The following is a 21,788-nucleotide window of genomic DNA, read 5'->3' as shown; positions in this document are numbered from 1 at the left end:
CATCCTTTATACTGAGACTGAGGAAAGTATAATTTTTCAGTACATATTTTCATGCATACACCTATCTCTGTACAATCCCAAGAATTGCTGAGGATACATTTCATAGTTTCTCCTTTACTAACATTATAGTTTTCTTTGCTAATGAGTGAACAGCTTAAAAGCATGAATTCATAATTACATTGTTGTTTATTTCAATCTATAGCATACACAGACTATAATTTGCTGGAAAAACTCTTCACTGTTGCCCTTGTTTATTCCATGTTAAAGTTAACCATCCATGTCTATAAATTAAGTTTACTACGAAAACTCACATTTAAAAAAAAATTATACAAGAAACAGCTGGATTATCACAATCAGCAAGGAAATGGACTCAAGAGTTGGAACTAGTATGTCTGGGACACTTTGTCTTCATGGTAAACAGTCACTTTATGCAAATCCCACTTGGCTTCACTTAATTAAAAAGCTGAAAAAGAAAGAAAATTCTTTGCTGAAAAAAATACACAGTGTGCTTTTTATTCTATATTAACTTAGTACAGGTAAATATAAAATAAAAATGTAACGTCATACACAGTTACATTAATTCACTTCATTGTAATTTTATATCAGGGCAATTTCTATGAACTAGGTCCTGTAATGGGATCAGGTGAGACTAGGTCAGGGGTGAAAGCAGATGCTGATAAGAACTTGAAGTTGTGTTGGTTAAGTTTGGTTAACTTCTGTGAGTCATTCTCAACGTTAGCAAGACTCCTAGTTAAATTGGCATTTAAACTGACAACACAGGGGAAGAAAGGGAATGAGCTGAAACATACACTTGGATTGGGTCATTTCAATATTTTAGACAATATATTTTTTCTGGTTATTTAATCAATATGCATTTACTTAAAATAAATACTTTTAAGAATTTTATAATTTCACTATATTGAACAGTCAAAAATAATTATAAATATTAAAAGTATCATCAGGTTCTGATGAAACAATACAAATAGACGTTTATACATATAGAAAAAAAAAGCAAAATAACTCTTTTTGCCTTTCTTGATTTCCCTAGGCAACACTTTTATCTATGAAAAGAAATGTAAGTTCGTAATATCATAAGTCAATTTGAATAACATCATTAAGCCTTTGTTGGCTATTTGTACCTTTCTGCTAACGTGCAGCAACTTTGCTTTTTATAGTCTTGGCAACGTAACTTTAGGACAACCAGAAATGAACCAACTGTTAACTAATATTAAAACATTAATATTAAAAATATTAATGGTTACTATAGTTGAAAAACCATGTAGTTGGGAAATTGTTCAAACTGATAAGTTTAATACTTGGACACTCAAATTACAATATCCTAGGCATATGTTACTTCGTCTTTCTGAACCTCGGTTTCCTCATTAGTGAGAAGAACGCTTGTTTTGGATGATCTCCAAAGTTCTTTCCAGTGCTAATGTTTATTTTAATCCTGTGATACTATATAAATAAATAGTAAAAAAAAAACACACATTATATAACATATATATATACTATATAGTGAATATAAATATAATATACTTCATATACTAAATAGTAAATATAAAGCATTATATATTTAAATATATATTATCTCTATTAGCTTGTAATATATAATAAAGCAATTATGCAATACAGCCTAAACTTTTTATTACCCTATCTTTTTCTGAGGAATTACTAAATTACAAGATACAAATCAAGTGCTGATGTCTAGAGGCAACAAGACATTGCTTCTATTTTTTGAGATAACAAGTTATGACTTAAGTACTGCAAGGGTAACATTGCCATGAAGATCAGTGGTAACGTTCCTCAGAGCATTAAGGTACTGCTGCTGTTCAATTCACCCAATCTTTAACAACAGTGGTGGCAAAGCAGGGGTATGTTATATATATATATATATATTTTTATATATATATACATAAAATGTGTAGATGAACACTTTGGCTTTCTCTGTCCTCAGATATAAGATTGCCCTAAAGATAAAGCTGACTGACAGTTAAAAAAGAAAACATCACCATAAAATATTTAAAATGGTAATGAAAGCTGCAAAACTTATAATTTAAAAAATACCTGACAATTTACAGGTTTGTTTTTTAATAAAAATAGTCTGAACATTTCAAGCTATGGAATACTAAAGATCACCTTTTATAAAAATACTACTATCATAAAAGCAAGAATATGACCCTTTATGATCATTTTATGCTTGCGAACTTTTTGGTTCTGGGAAGATTAAAAAGGTTCTACTTTTATATGTTGTATGATTATAACAATAATTGTGTTAGGGAACATGGGAAGAAGAGATATGGTTTGGAGCAGGGATGAGCCAGGCTTTGGAGCTGAGGAGGTGACAATATGGTCTGAGGTCTGGCTCTAGGCCTTAGGTCAGAATTCGGCATGTCTGTTGGGACCGAGAAGTCATCTGAAAGGAAAAAGGAAGGTCTAGGAGTGTCATGTTTCAAAATCCAGGGCATAAGATACTCAAGAGGAGATGGTTAACTAGAATCCTGGAAGGGTTATATAGGTTGCCACATGAGAAAAGGCATCTGGGTTTGATTACTGGGTGGCCGCTGGAGACCGTATTACGTGTGAAACACGTGCCTTTTCTCCTCCTGTGAAATATGCAGGAGGCACCAAACAGTGGTTGGTATTTTGTTTAGACTTCTCTCAGAGTAATTAATTCACCTGCTCCACAGTGTTTTAAAACATCAGAATGGATGCAGTGCTCTTGAATGAATGAATTCTGTCCAATTGAGATCAGGTTAAATTCTCTACCGAGACCTTCAGCTGGCCAGAATTTTCTTGGCTAAGGTTCTCACTTCCTGATCTCAAACTGGGAAAGAAGTCAGAGACTTCTGGGCATGTCCTGGCACTCTGTCACACAGAAATCTCTTACATGGATAAGGGGCAGCTACTGATGTCATCTTGGAGCCAGAAAGTATAGAAGGGAGGAAAAGCCTTGGTTCTTTACTCTGAACAAGGATAGGCCACTAGCAAGTTCACACGTGTTCCCCTGGCCTTGGGATTAGTAGAACTTAATGATTCCCTGTTCTTGGGATTTTCTAACCTTTATTTTCACAAGCGTTCTAAGGGGATGCCAGGGAGAAGTACATGATGGCTGCCACCCAGGCCTCTTTGGCCAGAAGCCCTGGGGGCTCTCTTCTTTGTGACAGAAACTTACTGAACCCCGAAAAGTCTTCAAGTCTGAAGTACATGATCTAAAATAAAGGCCTAAAGAAATTCAGGATTTTATTAGGAGTCGGGAAACAGATCTTTGGGAGTGGTAAGCTTTCTGATCTGTAGCTACACAGGATAAGAGCTGTCAAGTCTTACGACTGCTAAGGGCACATCTCTACAGCCTACACAGAGGGGCACGTTTTGGAAGAGGCTGGTAACATTATCGTTCATAACTCTGTGTGGTCAGAAACAACGGATGCTGGGTCTGGGGAAAAAGACCAATAGAGCTTGTATGTGGGAAGAGGTTGGCGGTCAGATAAAAAACAGAACTTAGGGACAAAGGAGTTTCCTCCTCATTCCCTGCTTTCAGGGGGTTGCTGAATGGTGGAGTTTCTGCCAGAGTAAGAAAACTGTATTTACACAACGGAAATAAGCCTCCAGAGCTTCCTTTGCTGTGTGTCTCTGCTTAGACCATGTCTTCTGCGGTCTGAGGGGTGGGAATGTGCGCTGCAAAATCAAAAAGCCTAGATTCTGAGTTTTCTATTAAAATCATGTTGGATTTATATAGCGGTTCCTAATATCTAGTTTTGAATTACTAAATATTGATTAAAAAATTAGTCCATGTTTAGAAAACTTGTATTTATTCTGAAAATTAAGACTTATATTGTTAGTGGGAAAAGGCATCTGACTACATTTTTCCTCGGCAGAATTCAATATATTTCTGTCAGCTGTATAGTTCTGTTTTCTTCCCTAAAGTAATAAAACAGAAATAACCAAATGCAATCATATTTTGTTTGAAATGGAGGGCATACGCATGCATATGGATATTATTATTTAAAAAAAAAAATACTGTGCTTGTCAGTGGTTAATTCTGTGAGCCAAAGTCTATTGCTGGCAATTTTATCCAAGGACTTGTTCCTGTAGCAGCTAAGTACAACAGCATGAGACTGGAATATGAGATCTCACAATTCAAAGTTATCTTTCATTTGTAAAACAATAGTCTGCCACAACTTGTCTTACTTATGAGATAAAGATTATGGTTATTATCTGAAAGATGAGGAAAACTGAGGCTCAGAGAAGATGAAAAGACTTGCCTGAGGTTACAGTTTTAAAGTGCCATGGTCCAAATCTCATCTTCTCACTCAAAGTCCAGATCACTTTCCAATACACCACAGTGAAATACAACAATATGGAAAAAATAGTCCTTGAGATTCAATTTCCACTTGTAAAATAGTATTACAAAGACTTAGCACTGTATTCTTTATGTAGACACTCTCCAGATCTTCACCTACTCATCTCTAAGTCTTTGGTCCTTCATGATATTCTTCAAAGCTGGAACTCAGCATCGGAAAGGCAATCCCAGTGAAATTCTTATCAATGACACGTACTGTGGGTTGATCACCACACCATTTCTGTGTTTTCTATTTGTATAGCTTAAGACTGTATTTTCTATTTTCCCTATAGATAAAAGATCTACATCTAAGTAAGATACAGAAATGAATGGGATATTGTTACATACTGCATGTCCTGGGATATTTTGCCTTGCTGTGCTGGTTCATTAGTACATTTGCCTCAAAATTCACCAGGAATGTCTTTCTTGTCTAGCTATTATTCTGTACTTTCCATTATGGAATGTAGATTGATTAAAAAAATTTTTTTTAAACTCATTATTTCTCAAAGTAACTCAAAAGGAACCAAAGACATCATGAATTACAGGTATTTTGTCAATAGTTTCTATATCCATTGTAAGCTTAATCAGTGTGTATTTTTTGATATGGGCCAGCTCAGGGTCCACTTGAGGTTGCAATAAGCATCTTTAGAGCCCAGGTTTCCGGAACACTGTTTGTGCACACTGCACCCCTTCAGTGTGGGGGAACAACCCGACAACTCCATGGGGGTGTCATGTGATGTGAGTCCACCTTCTGGAGTTGTGCAATGTGGCAAACCAATACTCCTCTGTCCACTATGTTTCTATCTTAATTGTTCCTGTTGCATTTAGATAAGGAGTACATTTACAAAATGCTTCTGAGTAAACACATTCGATTAGTAAGTACACGATGAGCACCTGCTATGTGTAACACTCTGGAGATATTAAAAAGGCACAGCCGTGACCTTCTGTAAGGCACCTTACAATACTCTAGAAAGAAAAGAACTCCAATACACAAAAGTTACATATGGATACTTAATGAAAAAGCTAACGTGGTAAAGTGCTATTGAATAACCAAGCGCTGAAATGGCTAAGGATAGGCAAGAGGTAGGTGAAGTAATTTCTTCTCAGAACCTGCAACATTCCATGAACTATAAATTGATGATGTACTTTATCCCCTCAAAATTCTCAGATACATATTTATTATTATGCCAAGTTTATAAATGAAGAAATAAGCTTAACAAAGTTGTTATCCAACCCCATAAAAACATACTTTTACAGGTGAGGAAAAATGAGACTGAGAAGTTAGTCCCAAAGTTAGTGATGAGAGGGTGTAAGATTCAAGCCAGTATCTATGCCTGCTGGGCCAGCGTTCTTAACTGACATACAAAATGATATACTGAATTTGAACTCATGTCTTGGATTCTAAATATTTTCCCATTATACCACACCATCTCTCTAAGACAACTAAAGAATCATAAACAGGTAGCAAAGTGAGAGAATTAGTAGAGAATGTTCTATGCTATTTTTCTACTCAGAGACTTGATCTTTCAAATAGTTTTATAGAAATCTTTTTGAAGAAAACTTTTGAATCAAAGTATGTCAGGGGCAACCAGTGGGAAAGTAATTACCCATAAGAGACGACGTGCATGTATGAACACTAGCACTTTGCTCTTGGAAAATGGAACAAGCCCTAAAGCTAATCTTTATTTAATATACAAAATGAATTCTTGCTACCACTAGAATACAATTTCTTTTTCTGAACTATGGGTCAGATGGTAATTAGATAAACTTCTTAATATCTTTGTTATTTCACTAATTTCAAAGGTTTTGAGAGCCCAATTAAGTTCCTCAGAAGGTTCAGGGAAAATCTAATCTTCACCCCACTGAATCATGCAAATAAAAAACAACACTTGCTTAATTTTTAGCATAAAAAAAAATCCTGCTCATGAAAAATTAAATATAAATGGGTAAAATCTTTACATCAGAGCTAATGATAATAATTAGGAGAAAGTGGTTTTTGAGTAAGTAATACTATGTGCCACATACTAAGTACTAGGCAATGTGCTAAGTGACTTACATCATGTAACCTACATGATGTCAAAGTATGTAAACATTTCCCACTTAGAAATGAGAAAACCAAGGTTTAGAAAAGTTATTTAACTTTCCCAAAGTCTCTGAGTTAGTAACATGTAGATTAAGGATGTAAATGATGGAAGGTTGCTTACTGAAACTTAAAAGATGATCTGGGAGAATTTAGTGATGGTATGAAAGATGCTGATACTGTAGGGAAAAAACCCGTAAGACCAAAATGTGGGGAAGATTTAAGGAAATAGGGTAAACATGTAATAGACTTTTATCCCTTTCAGCAAGCACACAGTTCAACAACAAAAATATCAGTGTGAAGTACTGAGAAAATAAGAAACACATGAATGTTTAAGGTTCTGTGAAGTTTAAAAATGGAAAAGCAGAAAGATCATTCCGTACAGAAGAAATTAAAGACTGTCGATCAATTAAAAATTGTGAGGAAATAAAAAATTAGTTTATAGACATCAGTGGCATTTCCTGGTATAAAAGTTAAAAATCACAAACCTAAAACACAGACATCAAAGGCCACCAAAGGCTATGGTATTATACCCAAGAGTGGACTCTGGCATTGAAGCTAAAGCCCCTGCTAAAGGTGTTTTTCAATTAGCAGATGGAGTTATGTTCAAATGCGCATTTTCAGTAAAGGATATCTTGCATCTTATCCAGTACCAACCAGAGTAGGTAGAAGAGGGAAGTTTTTCCATTCTTTTAGAAGAAAACTTTTTTTTTTGTCCTGGCAGCTCATCTCAAGGATAAGGAAATGGTCTTGTTTAAGAAAGTCTTTTTTTTTTTTTTCCTACAAGCCTACTTCAGTGCATATTGGTAAAAATGATTGGGGGTTGACTTAGCTCTTGGTCACCAGGGTTTATGATACATTATAATAAGTACTAACTCCCTTTGAATATGGACATCCACACGGTCTTTTCAGTAATACAAGACCAGGGCATATCTTCCAGCATATGGAATAGTCTTTCTCTTGTTATACTGATGGTGTCCGGAATCCTATTTTCTCCTTCCCTACGAACTATCATTTTCCAATAGGAACAAGCTTTTTTTTTTTTAATCAAATCATATTATGCTGGTGCCACAGAAACATGCTGCTGGGATTGCAAAGTGTCCCTCCAGAATATGGTACTATGTCCATCACTGACCGAGCCTCTCCCACAGAGTAACTCAGAAGGAAAAGGTTTCTTTTTCTTTTGTACTAACATCTCATCTTTTAACTTCTGGAGAAGGAAAAGGCTACCCACTCCAGTATTCTGGACTGGAGAATTCCATGGACTGTATAGTCAGTCCATGGGGTTGCAAAGAGTCAGACACGACTGAGCGACTTTCACTTTTCAACTATTCCCAAATGACTTCTCTCTTCCCTTCTTTCATTTATTCCTCCTCTCACTCTGGCTTCTGCATCACGTTTGCTTTTTCTCCAGTGAACTAACTAGCTGGATAGATACTTTCTTCCCCACTATGCTGCCTGGTTTCTAGAATTTAGCTCAGGATTATTCCAGTTCTCTGGTGTATATTCTCCTTCTAGTCCTCTGGGCAACAACTGCTCTTGATGTGTGTTACTGTTCAGACGCTCAGTCCTGTCTGACTCTTTGCAACCCCATGGACTGCAGCACTCCAGGCTTCCCTGTCCTTCACCATCTCCTGGAGCTTGTTCAAACTCCTGTCCATTGAGTCGGTAATGCCATCCAATGATCTTGTCCTCTGTCATCCCCTTCTCCTGTCTTCAATCTTCCCAGCATCAGGGTCTTTTCTAATGAGTTGGCTCTTTGCATCAGGGAGCCAAAGTATTGGGGCTACAGCATCAGTCCTTCCAATGAATATTCAGTATTGATTTTCTTTAGGCTGGTTTGATCTTGCAGTCCAAGGGACTCTTGAGAGTCTTCTCCAACACCGTGGTTCAAAAGCATTTAATTCTTTGGTGATGAGCTTTCTTTATGGTTCAACTCTCACATCCATACATGACTACTGGAAAAACCATAGCTTTGACTAGATGGACCTCTGACAGCAAAGTAATGTCTCTGCTTTTTAATACACTGTCTAGGTTTGTCAGCTTGTCTTTCAAGGAGGGCGAGTCTTTTATTTTCATGGCTGTGGTCACCATCTGCCCTGATTTTGGAATCCAGGAAAATAAAGTCTGTCACTGTTTCCATTGTTTCCCCATCTATTTGCCATGAAGTGATGGGACCAGATGCCATGATCTTAGCTTTTGAATGTTGAGTTTTAAGCCAGCTTTTTCATTCTCCTCTTTCACTTTCATCAAGAGGCTCTTTAGTTCCTCTTTGCTTTCTGCCATAAGGGTGATGTTATCTGTATATCTGAGGTTATTGCTATTTCTCCCGGCAATCTTGATTCCAGCCTGTTCTTCATCCAGCCTGGCATTTCACATGATGTACTCTGCACAGAAGTTAAATAAGCAGGGTGACAATATACAGCCTTGACAAACTCCTTTCCCAGTTTGGAACCAGTCTGTTGTTCCATGTCCAGTTTTAACTGTTGCTTCTTGACCTGCATATAGATCCTCAGGAGGCAGGTAAGGTGGTCTAGTATTCCCCTCTCTTGAAGAATTTTCCACAGATTGCTGTGGTCCACACAATCAAAGGCTTTGGCATAGTCAATGAAGCAAAAGTAGATATTTTTCTGGAACTATCTTGCTTTTTCTATGATCCAACAGATGCCGGCAATTTGATCTCTGGTCCCTCTGCCTTTTCTAAATCCAGCTTTAACTCTTGATATGAATAATATGTTTATTATTATAATCGTTCATAATAAAACTGATAAAATTTCTGAGAAAAATTTTATTCTGAAGGAAAATGATGCAATGAATCGAAAACAAATCCCAAAGCAGTATATAACATTACTAGGGTAACCCTAGCATATATCCATGGGTTAGATTAATAAGAGCATAAAAACGTTCTAATGCAAAGCACATGTTTTTGTTCACAATGCTCCCATCTGCCAAATTTTGTTACCTCAAAGGGTTGCTGTACATGTGATGAAAGAAACATACATAACCTGTCCTACCAACTTTACAAAGCAAGAAGATGAGTGAGTGGAGAGGGATGGTCTAAGAGGGCTGGATGGATTTATGGAAGCTTGATGAATGATGCATCACCATATCCACAGAAAAGACACGATGCAGAAACAAGCAGAAGTTCTTAAGAGTCTGAAGAGGAATACTAGGAAGCTTTAACGTGATAAGAGAAGAGATGGTGAAACTAAAAGAATGATTTAGGTAGGGTTACAGGAGGGCTGGATGGCTGAGTCCTGCAACAGCCCAGCAAATCACAGAGCTCACGAGAGCTGGGCCACAGCCGGGTCCCTGCCTTCACGTCTCTGTAATGCCACGTCCCACTCTTTCAGTGCACCTATCTTCCCAGGCTGCTGCTGCTGCTTTTTTAATGCTGGGCTCTGTTCTGATGCTGTTTCTTGGCAGCACTTGTAGGGTTTTCATCTAAACTATGTCAAATTTCATATTCATAAACCACCCTGGGCCATGATTTCCATCTGACTTCTTATAGGACATTTCATCTTACTTCCAGTCCCATGAAGCCAGCTGCCAGCAAGCCCCCTCCTCATTTAGCCTGGTGGGCCCCTGACAAGGGGGTGGGATTGGGACCCAATAAGCATGGTGTGGGGGGCACACTCATAGAAAAATAAAACCAGAATATACTCTGGTTCAGAAATGCTCACAATGGAAAGCTAAGGTGAGGCCTAGAATATGTATTTTAAAAAGCTTCTCAGGTAATTTACATGTCCACTCTTGTAAAGACCAGAGGATTAGAGTTTTATACAATCAATACTAAATGACAGCTACTCCTTGGGAAAAGTACAAATTAAACTCTTCACATCATGACAAAATACAATGCTGTCAAATGTAACATTATTCTTGGAACTAGTAAAATTCAACTTTACTTGTTCTATCAGAGCAGGATCGTGACCAGGAACATCTAGATAGGAAATCCTATTTTTGTTGGATTGTGCCCATCTTTGCATGAAAAGTTCCCTTGGTATCTCTAATTTTCTAGAAGAGATCTCTAGTCTTTCCCATTCTACTGTTTTCTTCTGTTTCTTTGCACTGATCACTGACGAAGGCTTTCTTATCTCTTCGTGCTATTCTTTGGAACTCTGCATTCCGATGGGTATATCTTTCCTTTTCTCCTTAGTCTTTCGCTTCTGTTCTTTTCACAGCTATTTGTCAAGCATTTTGCCTTTTAACACTTCTCAATCTTGGTGATGGTCTTGATCCCTGCCTCCTGTACAATGTCATGAACCTCCGTCCATAGTTCTTCAGGCATAGTTCTTTAGTTCATACTCTATCAGATCTAATCCCTTGAATCTATTTCTCACTTCCACTGTATAGTTGATAGGAATTTGATTTAGGTCATATCTGAATGGTCTAGTGGTTTTCCCTACTTTCTTCAATTTAAGTCTTAATTTGGCAATAAGGAGTTCATTATCTGAGCCACAGTCAGCTCCTGGTCTGGTTTTGCTGACTGTATAGAGCTTCTCCATCTTTGGCTGCTAAGAATAGAATCAATCTGATTTCAGTATTGACCATCTGGTTATGTCCAGGTGTAGAATCTCTTCTCTTGTGTTGTTGGAAGATGATGTTTGCTATGACCAGTGCGTTCTCTTGGCAAAACTCTATTAGCCTTTGCCCTGCTCCATTCTGTACTCCAAGGTCAAATTTGCCTGTTAGTTCAAGTATTTCTTGACTTCCTACTTTTGCATTCCAGTCCCCTATAATGAAAAGGACATCATATTGGGGTGTTAGTTCTAGAAGGTCTTGTAGGTCTCCATAGAACTGTTCAACTTCAGCTTCTTCAGCATTACTGGTCAGAGTATTTTCTTCAAGAAAATTAGAGATACCAAGGGAGCTTTCCATGCAAAAATGGGCACAATAAAGGACAGAAATGGTATGGACCTGACATAAGCAGAATATATTAAGAGGTGGCAAGAATACACAGAAAAACTGTACAAAGAAGATCTTCACGACCCAGATAATCATGGTGGTATGATCACTGACCCAGAGCCAGACATCCTAGAAAGCGAAATCAAGTGGGCCTTAGGAAGCATCACTATGAACAAAGCTAGTGGAAGTGATGGAATTCCAGTTGCACTGTTTCAAATCCTAAAAGCTGATGCTGTAAAAGTGTTTCACTCAATATGCTAGCAAATTTGGAAAATTCAGCAGTGGCCATAGGCCTGGAAAAGATCAGTTTTCATACCAATCCCAAAAAAAGGCAATGCCAAAGAATGCTCAAACTACCACTCAATTGCACTCATCTTACACGCTAGCAAAGTAATGCTCAAAATTCTCCAAACCAGGCTTCAGCAATATGTGAACTGTGAAATACCAGATGTTCAAGCTGGATTTAGAAAAGGCAGAGGAACCAGAGATCAAATTGCCACATCCACTGGATCATCAAAAAAGCAAGAGAATACCAGAAAAACATCTACTTCTGCTTCATTGACTATGCCAAAACCTTTGACTGTGTGGATCACAACAAACTGGAAAATTCTGAAAGAGATGGGAATACCACACCACCCTGACCCTCTTCCTGAGAAATCTGTATTCAGTCCAAGAAGCAACAATTAGAATGGGACATGGAACAACAGACTGGTTGCAATCGTGAAAGGAGTATGTCAAGGCTGTATACTGTCAGCCTGCTTATTTAACTTATATGCAGAGTACATCATGCGAAATGCTGGGCGGAATGAAGCACAAGCTGGAATCAAGATTGCTAGGAGAAATATCAATAACCTGAGATAAGCAGATGATACCACCCTTATGGCAGAAAGCAAAGAAGAACTAAAGAGCCTCTTGGTGAAAGTGAAAGAGGAGAGTGAAAAAGTTGGCTTAAAGTGCAACATTCAGAAAACTAAGATCATGGCATCCAGTCCCATCACTTCATGGCAAACAGATGGGAAAACAATGGAAACAGTGTCAGACTTTATTTTCTTGAGCTCCAAAATCACTGCAGATGGTGACTGCAGGGTAGCTCAGATGGTAAAGCGTCTGCCTACAATGTAGGAGACCCAGGTTCAATCCCTGGGTCGGGAAAATCCCCTGGACAAGGAAATGGCAACCCACTCCAGTACTCTTGCCTGGAAAATCCCATGGACTGAGGAGCCTGGTAGGCTACAGTCCATGGGGTCGCAAAGAGTCAGACATGACTGAGTAACTTCACTTCACGTCCTTGGAAGTAAAATTATGACCAACCTAGACAGCATATTAAAAAGCAGAGATATTACTTTGCCAACAAAAGTCCATGTAGTCAAAGCTATGGTTTTTCCAGTAGTCATGTATGCATGTGAGAGTTGGACCATAAAGAAAGCTGAGCGCTGAAGAATTGATGCTTTTGAACTGTGGTGCTGAAGACTCTTGAGAGTCCCTTGGACTGCAGGGAGATCAAACCAGTCTATCCTAAAGGAAATCAGTCCTGAATATTCATTGGAAGGAGTGCCGCTGAAGCTGAAACTCCAGTACTTTGGCCACCTAAGAAAGAACTGACTCATTTGAAAAGACCCTGATGCTGGGAAAGATTGAAGGCAGAGGAGAAGGGGACAACAGAGGATGAGATGGTTGGATGGCATCACTGACTTGACGGACATGAGTTTGAGTAAACTCCAGGAGTTTGTGATGGACAGAGAGGCTTGGCATGCTGCGGTCCATGGGGTCGCAAAGAATCAGACGTGACTGAGCGACTGAACTGAACTCAACTGACTCTTGTTGGATTAGGTGCTCTGATGTGTAAGGAGAGCTAGAACTTGCTCTTTACCTTCCTCCGTTTTCTGTCAACTAAATAGGTTTTAAGAATCACATAACTTATGACACTTTCCTTTTTATAATTTAGATACCTTTCATTGACACTGTAAATGCTGTAGGTTGAAATGAATAAATGTTTTTTAAGTAAATGAAAACTTAAGTAATAGAAATATTCTTCTACAGATTCTGTTAATGGAATACATGCAAGTCAAACTGAGACTCTAATCATACAGAACCATGATCCTCAATCTAGGGTAGGGGAGAAGAAGAACAGAAACTTCATCTTTCTTGGGCCTACTTCATCTTGGATTTGATTCTTCTGACTTCATATTTTCAAAACCAAAATGAAATAGCCAGACAGCATCAAGAATAAAAACCAAGAAATTGGAGACTTTACTTGGCCTTTCTTATTAAACTTCTTGCCCTCAGACCTTTATACTGCAGACCAGATTAAAGGCAGATGGTCCCACAGCTCACATCTGATATTCAGATTTCTTCTACTCCTTGAGTACGTTTATTTTTAATGGATATGAGAAGTCTTGGAAATGTGCCTCTGCCCATATGAAAAGATACAGAGGCAGGGTTGAAGTGTTTTACTCTTTACTATAAGCCCTTAATCAGATCTCTCTGTCATGGGAATAGTTCTGTGCCCCAGATAAAGCTACACATGGCTGCCATCACCTATGCAGAAACATTTTCTTGAAGTAATTGCTCAGTTCACAATGACAACCCACTCCAGTATTCTGGAGAATTCCATGGACACAGGAACCTGGCAAGCTACAGTCCATGGGGTCACAGAGAGTCGGATACTACACAGTGATTGTCATTCATTCACTTACCTGCAAGAGGGATGTGAATTATGAGATTTTATTTTCTGTCAATATATCATGAGCTCTACTATCTCAACAGAAAGTTCTCAAAATCTCGGAGAAAAGGGACCTTTACTGCTTCACTGGGGAGGAGGATGCTCCCTACAGAAAGTGGAATACTTATTCCTTTGAGACAAGTTAAGGGAGGAATGGTCAAGAAATGAACCTGTGCCTACTTCCTGACCTGGATAACTGTAATCTGGCGTGTCAGTTGTATTTTGCTTTAGTAAGAATAATAGTTTGGTTATAATAACGTTTCAGAATGATTTTCAACATCTTCCCATCCCCAATTATCAAACTATGTTGATGAAAAACTTAGGAGATGTTCTTTTATGACAGCTTGTAGTGACCAGGGATTCTTTTATCATTTCATTTTCCATTCATGTTGCCATTCCTTATTTGAAAAGCTAAAACTTTGAAGAATTCAAAATATGATGGGAGTTTGCTGGACACTGAACACTAGATTATATGAGAAAAAATTTGTAAATGAAGTAAAAATCATGAATAGGCAAACCAAAACAAGAAGAAATTTTGATAAATTCCACAAAGTTGAAAACTCATTTTGTTATGTGTGTCTGTATATATATGTAATGTATACATACATACATACATATATCCACACACACACACATACATATGCATGCAACATATATCTAAAATGAAACCATCATATACAAAGGAGGGCAGGTACCATGCCTTATATATATATCTCCTTCATATAATCTGTGCTGAACACATAGTAGGTGCTCAAAAACTTGCTTAACAGAGTTTAAGATGACTTGGCAAATAAAGTAGCTACTTTATATTAATCCTTAAATACATGTTAGAAACATAAAAACATGAAATTCGGTTTATTCTATTAGTTTAAAATGAAAACATTCATATTAGTATAATGATATTACCTGTAAGGGTAGCCGTGGTACTTGGAACGAAATATTGAAAGTAAAAAACTGAAGAAGAAGACCACCAGGCCTAATCCCACGAGACAAATAACTAGAAAGAAACAGAAAACTCCATTAGTCTAGACACACACAACACAAATGTTTATATTTTTAAAAAGCATTCAGTTAATTACACATACTTACATGTAACAGCTCATGGCACATACAGGTACCACAAACCAGATAATCACTATTTTCCACATTCTTCTCAATGACAATTTACTACTTGGAGTATGAAAACAAAACAAAACAAAAAAGTGATTGATCTAAGTTTCTGGGTGGTATTCTTCTCTTACCAAATTCCTACAAGTACTAAAAATGCCCCCGGAGGGACCAAAACCAAACACAGCAAAATGTGATAAACCACAAATGAGATGATCAGTCCCTGCACTGTGAAGTACGGGCTATATTAGCAGAGACATCTACAGTACTGGAATGTGCAATATAATTTTATTTTCAGATGCCATGCAGTATTTACAAAGAAATGCAATTTTACATGATTGGCTAGATTATTGCTTCAGTAAACACCTGTTACTTAAAAGTGGTAGTTCATCCCAGCATCCCGCAAGCCAGTAACCAAAGGCTTGGGGTGTGAGAAAATACAGACTCTGTGACAGTCAAAGAGGGAAAACCAACCCTAAAGAGCTGGTGATGGTGTCAAGGCATTACTGTTCGTTTTAGAGGAACAAGTGGTATATGTTACAGCAGAATCCGCTGGGCTGTGATTTAGGTTTCCAGCATCACTTTATCCCTCACAAGTTGACAACAGGGACATTTCTTTCCCTTTCTGTTATGGTTAGGAAGATTTTACTCTAAAGTAGATGACTAATCAAATATATATTATGAAATATATGCAAATACATCTACTAGGTTTTTAATTAAATTTGCTAGCAGTAAATTCTTTAAATGCTTAAAAATCTGAGCCAATTAAATGCAGGTATGTTTAGAATAAAAATATATATTTAGAGAAATGGAAATTTACCTAAATCTGCTCTGTAAATAAGTTCTTTTAATAAGAAATACCTAAAGATTTCTTAGGAATTAAACATATGCATGATACCTGTATCCTTTCATTAGTTTCAGGGAATTCTTTAAAAACACTGGGCTATCTAATATGATTAATTATAAAAGAAAGGGGAAGATAAAAGAGATTAAACATGCCAAGACAGAAGAAAACAAGGGAGATTAAATAATTCTATATGCTTCTATAGTGATGAACTATAATTTTTAACTTATTCTAGCATATAAATTAGACCAGGTTTAATTACAATCCTAGAAATCAGTGGAGACTTTAGGAAATTGTTAAAACATGATCCAGAAGCCTGTTGGTCAGTTTTCCTTCAACTCTGTAGGAATATCACTCTCTCAGTTTTGAGAACAAATTGTGAAAAATCCTAAGTACTTAATAGCATTCAGTTGCAGCCTCTGTGACATTTCATATGTAACACACATGCACATGAATTTCAAATGAATTTTGGCAGAAAATAAAGCAAAAAAAAAAAAAAGCGGCTGAATACTGCAAAAATGAAAACCATCTTTTCCCCCCGAAACTGTAGAATGCCCAGACAGACAGACACCAGCCACCTGACGTAGCAACTTTGCTTACAATAATCTTAGTGCACCTAGAATGAATGACATGTTGCTTTACTTTACATTTTCCTACATTTGGTATGACCACACACTTCTTCCTTCCCTCAGTCTTTTTCCAGGAGCTGAGTAAAACACTTTATCACTCCCTTTGCTGTTTACAGTATGAAAAGGCAAAAAGATAGGAAACTTAAAGATGAACTCCCCAAGTCAGTAAGTACCCAATATGCTACTGAAGATCAGTGGAGAAATAACTCCAGAAAGAATGAAGAAATGGAGACAAAGCAAAAACTACACCCAGTTGTGGATGTGACTAGTGATGAAAGTCAAGTCTGATGTCGTAAAGAGCAATACTGTATAGGAATCTGGAATTTTAGGTCCATGAATCAAGGCAAATTGGAAGTGGTCAGACAGGAGATGGCAAGAGTGAACCTCAACATTTTAGCCATCAATGGACTAAGATGGACTGGAATGGGCGAATTTAACTCAGATGACCTTATATCTACTACTGTGGGCAAGAATCCCTTAGAAGAAATGGAGGAGCCCTCATAGTCAACAAAAGAGTCCGAAATGCAGTACTTGGATGCAATCTCAAAAACGACAGAATGATCTTTGTTTCCAAGGCAAACCATTCAATATCACAGTAATCCAAGTCTATGCCCTGACCAGTAATGCTGAAAAAGCTGAAGTTGAACAGTTCTATGAAGACCTACAAGACCTTCTAGAACTAACACCTGAAGAAGATGTCCTTTGCATTATAAGGGACTGGAATGCAAAAGTGAGAAGTCAAGAGATACCTGGGGTAACAGGCAAATTTGGCCTTGGAGAACAAAACAAAGCAGGTCAAACGCTAACGGAGTTTTGGCAAGGGAACACGCTGGTCATAGCAAACATCCTCTTCCAACAACACAAGAGAAGACTCTACACATGGACATAACCAGATGGTCAATACCAAAATCAGACTGATTATCTTCTTTGCATCCAAAGATGGAGAAGCTCTATTCAGTCAGCAAAAACAAAACAGGGAGCTGACTGTAGCTCAAATCATGAATTCCTTATTGCCAAATTCAGACTTAAATTGAACAAAGTAGGGAAATCACTAGGCCATTCAGGTATGACCTAAATCAAATCCCTTACGATTATACAGTGCAAGTGAGAAATAGATTCAAGAGATTAGATCTGAGAGTGCCTAAAGAACTATGGACGGAGGTTTGTGACATTGTACAGGAGGCAGGGATCAAGACCATCCCCAAGAAAAAGAAATGCAAAAAGGCAAAATGGTTGCCTGAGGAGGCCTTACAAATAGCTGAGAGAAGAGAAGCTAAAGACAAAGGAGAAAAGGAAAGATATACCCATCTGAATGCAGAGTTCCAAAGAATAGCAAGGAGAGGTTTAAGAAAGCCTTCGTCAGTGATCAGTGCAAAGAACAGAGGAAAACAACAGAACGGGAAAGACCAGAGATCTCTTCAAGAAAATAAGAGATACAAAGGGAACATTTCATGCAGAGATGGGCAAAATAAAGGACAGAAATGGTATGGACCTAACAGAAGCAGAAAATATTAAGAACAAGTGGCAAGAATACACAGAAGAACTATACCAAAAAGATCATGACCCAGATAACCATGATGGTGACTACAGCCATGAAATTAAAAGACCTTTGTTCCTTGGGAGAAAAGCTATGACAAACCTAGAGAGCATATTAAAAAGCAGAGACATTACTTTGCCAACAAAGGTCTGTCTTGTCAAAGCTATGATTTTTCCAGTAGTCATGTATGGATGTGAGAGTTCGACTATAAAGAAAGCTGAGTGCCGAAAAACTGAGGCTTTTGAACTGTAGTGTTGGAGAAGACTTTATTTTATTTTATTTTTTAACTTTACAATATTGGAGAAGACTCTTGAGAGTCCCTTGAGCTGCAGGGAGATCAAACCAGTCCATCCTAAAGGAAATCAGTCCTGAATATTCATTGGAAGGACTGCCGCTGAAGCTGAAACTCCAATACTTTGGCCACCTGATGCAAAGAATTGACTCATTGGAAAAGGCCCTGATGCTGAGAAAGACTGAAGGCAGGAGGAGGAGGAGACGACAGAGGATGAGATGAACGTAAGTTTGAGTAAACTCCGGGAGTTGGTGCTAGACAGGGAAGCCTGGCGTGCTGCAGTCCATGGGGTCACAAAATGTTGGACACGACTGAGTGACTGAACTAAATTGAACACTTGATATATACCGTGGGAAATGTGTCTCAAAATGTGATCAAGTAAAACAGAAGCTATTTACTTGATTCTATGTGGTGGAGCAAAGTAATGGAACTGAGGTACAGGCACATGGGGAAGGAAGAGGACTTGGGGAGGAGTCAGTGGTGACCCAACAAACCACGCACGGCAGCCGTTCCCAGGTAACATCCTTGTGAGAAGAACATGCTAAGAGGGCACAGACGGATTCTGATCTGGGCAACGGTAATCACAGCGCTTGCACTATATCCAGAATAAAAACCACACTGGGATCAAAAGGGCAGATTTCAAAATATATTTCCCCTTCCGCACTCCTCCTCTCTCTCCCATGCACTCGCTCGTGCACTCCTCTCGCACACACATACACAAATAAAGTGGCAGTGGGTGGGGCTGAGGTGATTTTATATATATATTACACACTATCTCACTACTTTAATGTGATAGGATGTATGATAAATATATGAACATGTAAGAATTTGTCCTTATATAAATACTACTCGTTGGTCCCAAGAACATCACATTCTTTATGCAAATGATAAATCATAAAATGATGTTCTGAACAATGATTAAGTAAACAAAGTAATGCATTCCTTGCTTCTGTGGTTTCTTTATAACAGTATGTAAATGGCATCAGGGGAAATGAGGGTAAAGGATCTATTACATCCAAAATATTTCAACACTAAAGATCCCTAAGGATTGTATTTAGAAATCACTGTGACTGACTGACATTCATGTCACCATAGCTAAAACTCCCCATAAAGAAAATAAGTCTGGATTTGTATTTTAAACTTTTTAATAAATTAAGAATCTTCTCCAGATGCCTATGTTCCTCATACATACATTCTGGATTTTAATAGGGTTCAGAAATGCAAAGCATATTGATAAAAATCTTAATTATAGGTTTGTGGAAGCATAATCATAAATTCACATAGGGACTTTATATCAATTATGGGAAGATTTGTGGCAGGAAATACTGAATTTAAGGCTCTCTGACATTCTTTGACCCGTGCTCCTGAGGGCAGAAGATTTTTCCTGTGTTTTTTCCCTTTTCTTGCCAAAAACACTTCATAAAAATGTGTAATCTCTTACTGGAACTCCCTGAGGGGAACAGCTCTGTCAAAGGATAAAATAGTCACCTGGTTAAGACACAAAGCTGAGACTCGGTAGAGTTGTGAATCTTGGAATATCACTGGAAAAGGCAAAACCCCTGAAAAAGATGGTACCACAAGATGCCCCCTTTCAAAATGTAGCTCAAAAGAGGTTTTGGAGGTAGTTGGAAGGCATTATAATACTTCGGGGTACAACACTTACACACAAACTTCTGTGTCTGAATCAGTCCTTGAATGCATAGATGGCTCTTGTGGCATAAGGGACATATCATTAGCCTATAAAACCTCTGAAGACTCTGTCCCTAGAACTTTCCCCCTCTTCCTGTACGGTGGACATGACCAAAGAGACCATAACTTCAGCAGAGATAAATCAAACCACCCCCAACAAGGGTGAATAACAACTTTTCTTTATACCCAATTCCACAGAAAAGCACCAATCCCATTTTGGAAGAAATGTATTTTTAAATATTTGTGCGCACACCACACATCCAAGAAAGAGAAAAAAGTAAGAAATGCTGCAGCTGTCTTCAAACCAGAACCTTTCTTAAGAAGTTCGTAAATGAAAGGATTTTTATCTATTTCCCATTTGATTTAAATGAACTTGACTAAAACAAACTTACAAAGATACCAACACAGAGACTTACTCCGTCTTTTTCCAACATCTCCCTTGGATGTTGCCGCTTCATTTAGAAGAACCATCCCCATGGTGATAGCAGCATCTATAGTAATTGTCAAGGAAACATTAGAAATAGATGCAAATAAAATCTATTAATTGTTCTGGACCTGAACATCATGTGTTCTGTACCAGAATGACTGAATTACACACGCACACAGAGGTGAATGCAACTTACTCTCCTGATACAAAATTACTGCTTTTCATGTATTTAAATAAATATGCCTCGATTTTTAGACTACATAACCTCAAACTTTGCTTTGTGAGATTTTTAAGGTCTAATTCTAAATGCTATTAAATTCCAGGACTTTAATAGTGCATATGAATTATATACTCTCAAAACCAATAATGATATTGTACCTTATACATAAAGATATACATATACTAGTTACACTTAGAATGACATTTCATTGGGCAATCACAGAAAATTAGAATATACTCAGCATGGAACCAACCAACCAGCCTTGGCGGATGCCTAATATGTACAAGAGAGAAAGCTACTAAAAACCATCCCCTTGCCTGACAAAAATGTTTCTGTTGTTTAGTTGCAAAGTCATATGTGCCTCTTTGCAAACCCATGGACTGTAGTCCGCCAGGCTCCTCTGTCCATGAGATCCTCCAGGCAAGAACTCTGGAGTGGGTTGCCATCTCCCTCTCCAGGGCATCTTCCTGACCCAGGCCTCTCCTGCACTGGCAGGCAGGCTCTTTACCACTGAGAAACCAGGGAAGCCCACCTGACATACATATACACATACCACTAAACTTTGAGGGAATTCGTGGTAACAGTTTGAAAACTTCTGAAATTTAGATAATTATAAGTTCTTTGTGTTTCAATTGTGTAATAATGGGGATGTTACCAATAATCAACTGATAGAAAAATTAAAAGCTTATTTCACTGAAACTGCGGATAGACAGGAAATTTACTGCTTAACTTAGTTCTTTGAATTGATGGGACTGATGTAGATCCTTAAAAAGGAGTTCAATTAGGATTGCCCTTCCATTTTTTTCTGGCAACACCCTTTTATATTCATGTATAATTCTATCCATTTAAGTGTACAGACTTGCTGCTGCTGCTGCTAAGTCGCTTCAGTCGTGTCCGACTCTGTATGACCCCATAGACGGCAGCCCACCAGGCTCCTCCATCCCTGGGATTTTCCAGGCAAGAGTATTGGAGTGGGGTGCCATTGCCTTCTCCG

At 38.0% G+C, this 21,788-nt stretch overlaps 1 protein-coding gene across 3 annotated transcripts in view; it reads right to left on the bottom strand.

Annotated features, from left to right (window-relative positions):
* Positions 1 to 167: 167 nt before the first annotated feature.
* TUSC3 (tumor suppressor candidate 3) overlaps positions 168 to 21,788 on the bottom strand; it is a 213,558-nt gene continuing 191,937 nt past the window's right edge. For 2 of the 3 annotated variants that reach the window (XM_010838841.1, XM_010838843.1), the window contains 3 exons: positions 20,564 to 20,638; positions 14,956 to 15,046; positions 4,274 to 4,328 (listed from right to left, as the gene is read on the bottom strand). In XM_010838841.1, coding sequence (XP_010837143.1) covers positions 4,310 to 4,328; positions 14,956 to 15,046; positions 20,564 to 20,638 — 185 coding nt within the window. In that variant the 3' untranslated portion in view covers positions 4,274 to 4,309. Of the gene's footprint in view, positions 464 to 4,273; positions 4,329 to 14,955; positions 15,047 to 20,563; positions 20,639 to 21,788 lie in introns of those variants that run through there. The other variant, XM_010838842.1, reaches the window with a different exon arrangement.

This window comes from Bison bison, unplaced genomic scaffold (assembly GCF_000754665.1).
Source record: "Bison bison bison isolate TAMUID 2011002044 unplaced genomic scaffold, Bison_UMD1.0 scf7180017864105, whole genome shotgun sequence".
NCBI classification, from domain to species: domain Eukaryota; kingdom Metazoa; phylum Chordata; class Mammalia; order Artiodactyla; family Bovidae; genus Bison; species Bison bison.
Note: the sequence above shows the minus strand (reverse complement) of the source record. Positions and strands in the feature narration are given on the sequence as shown.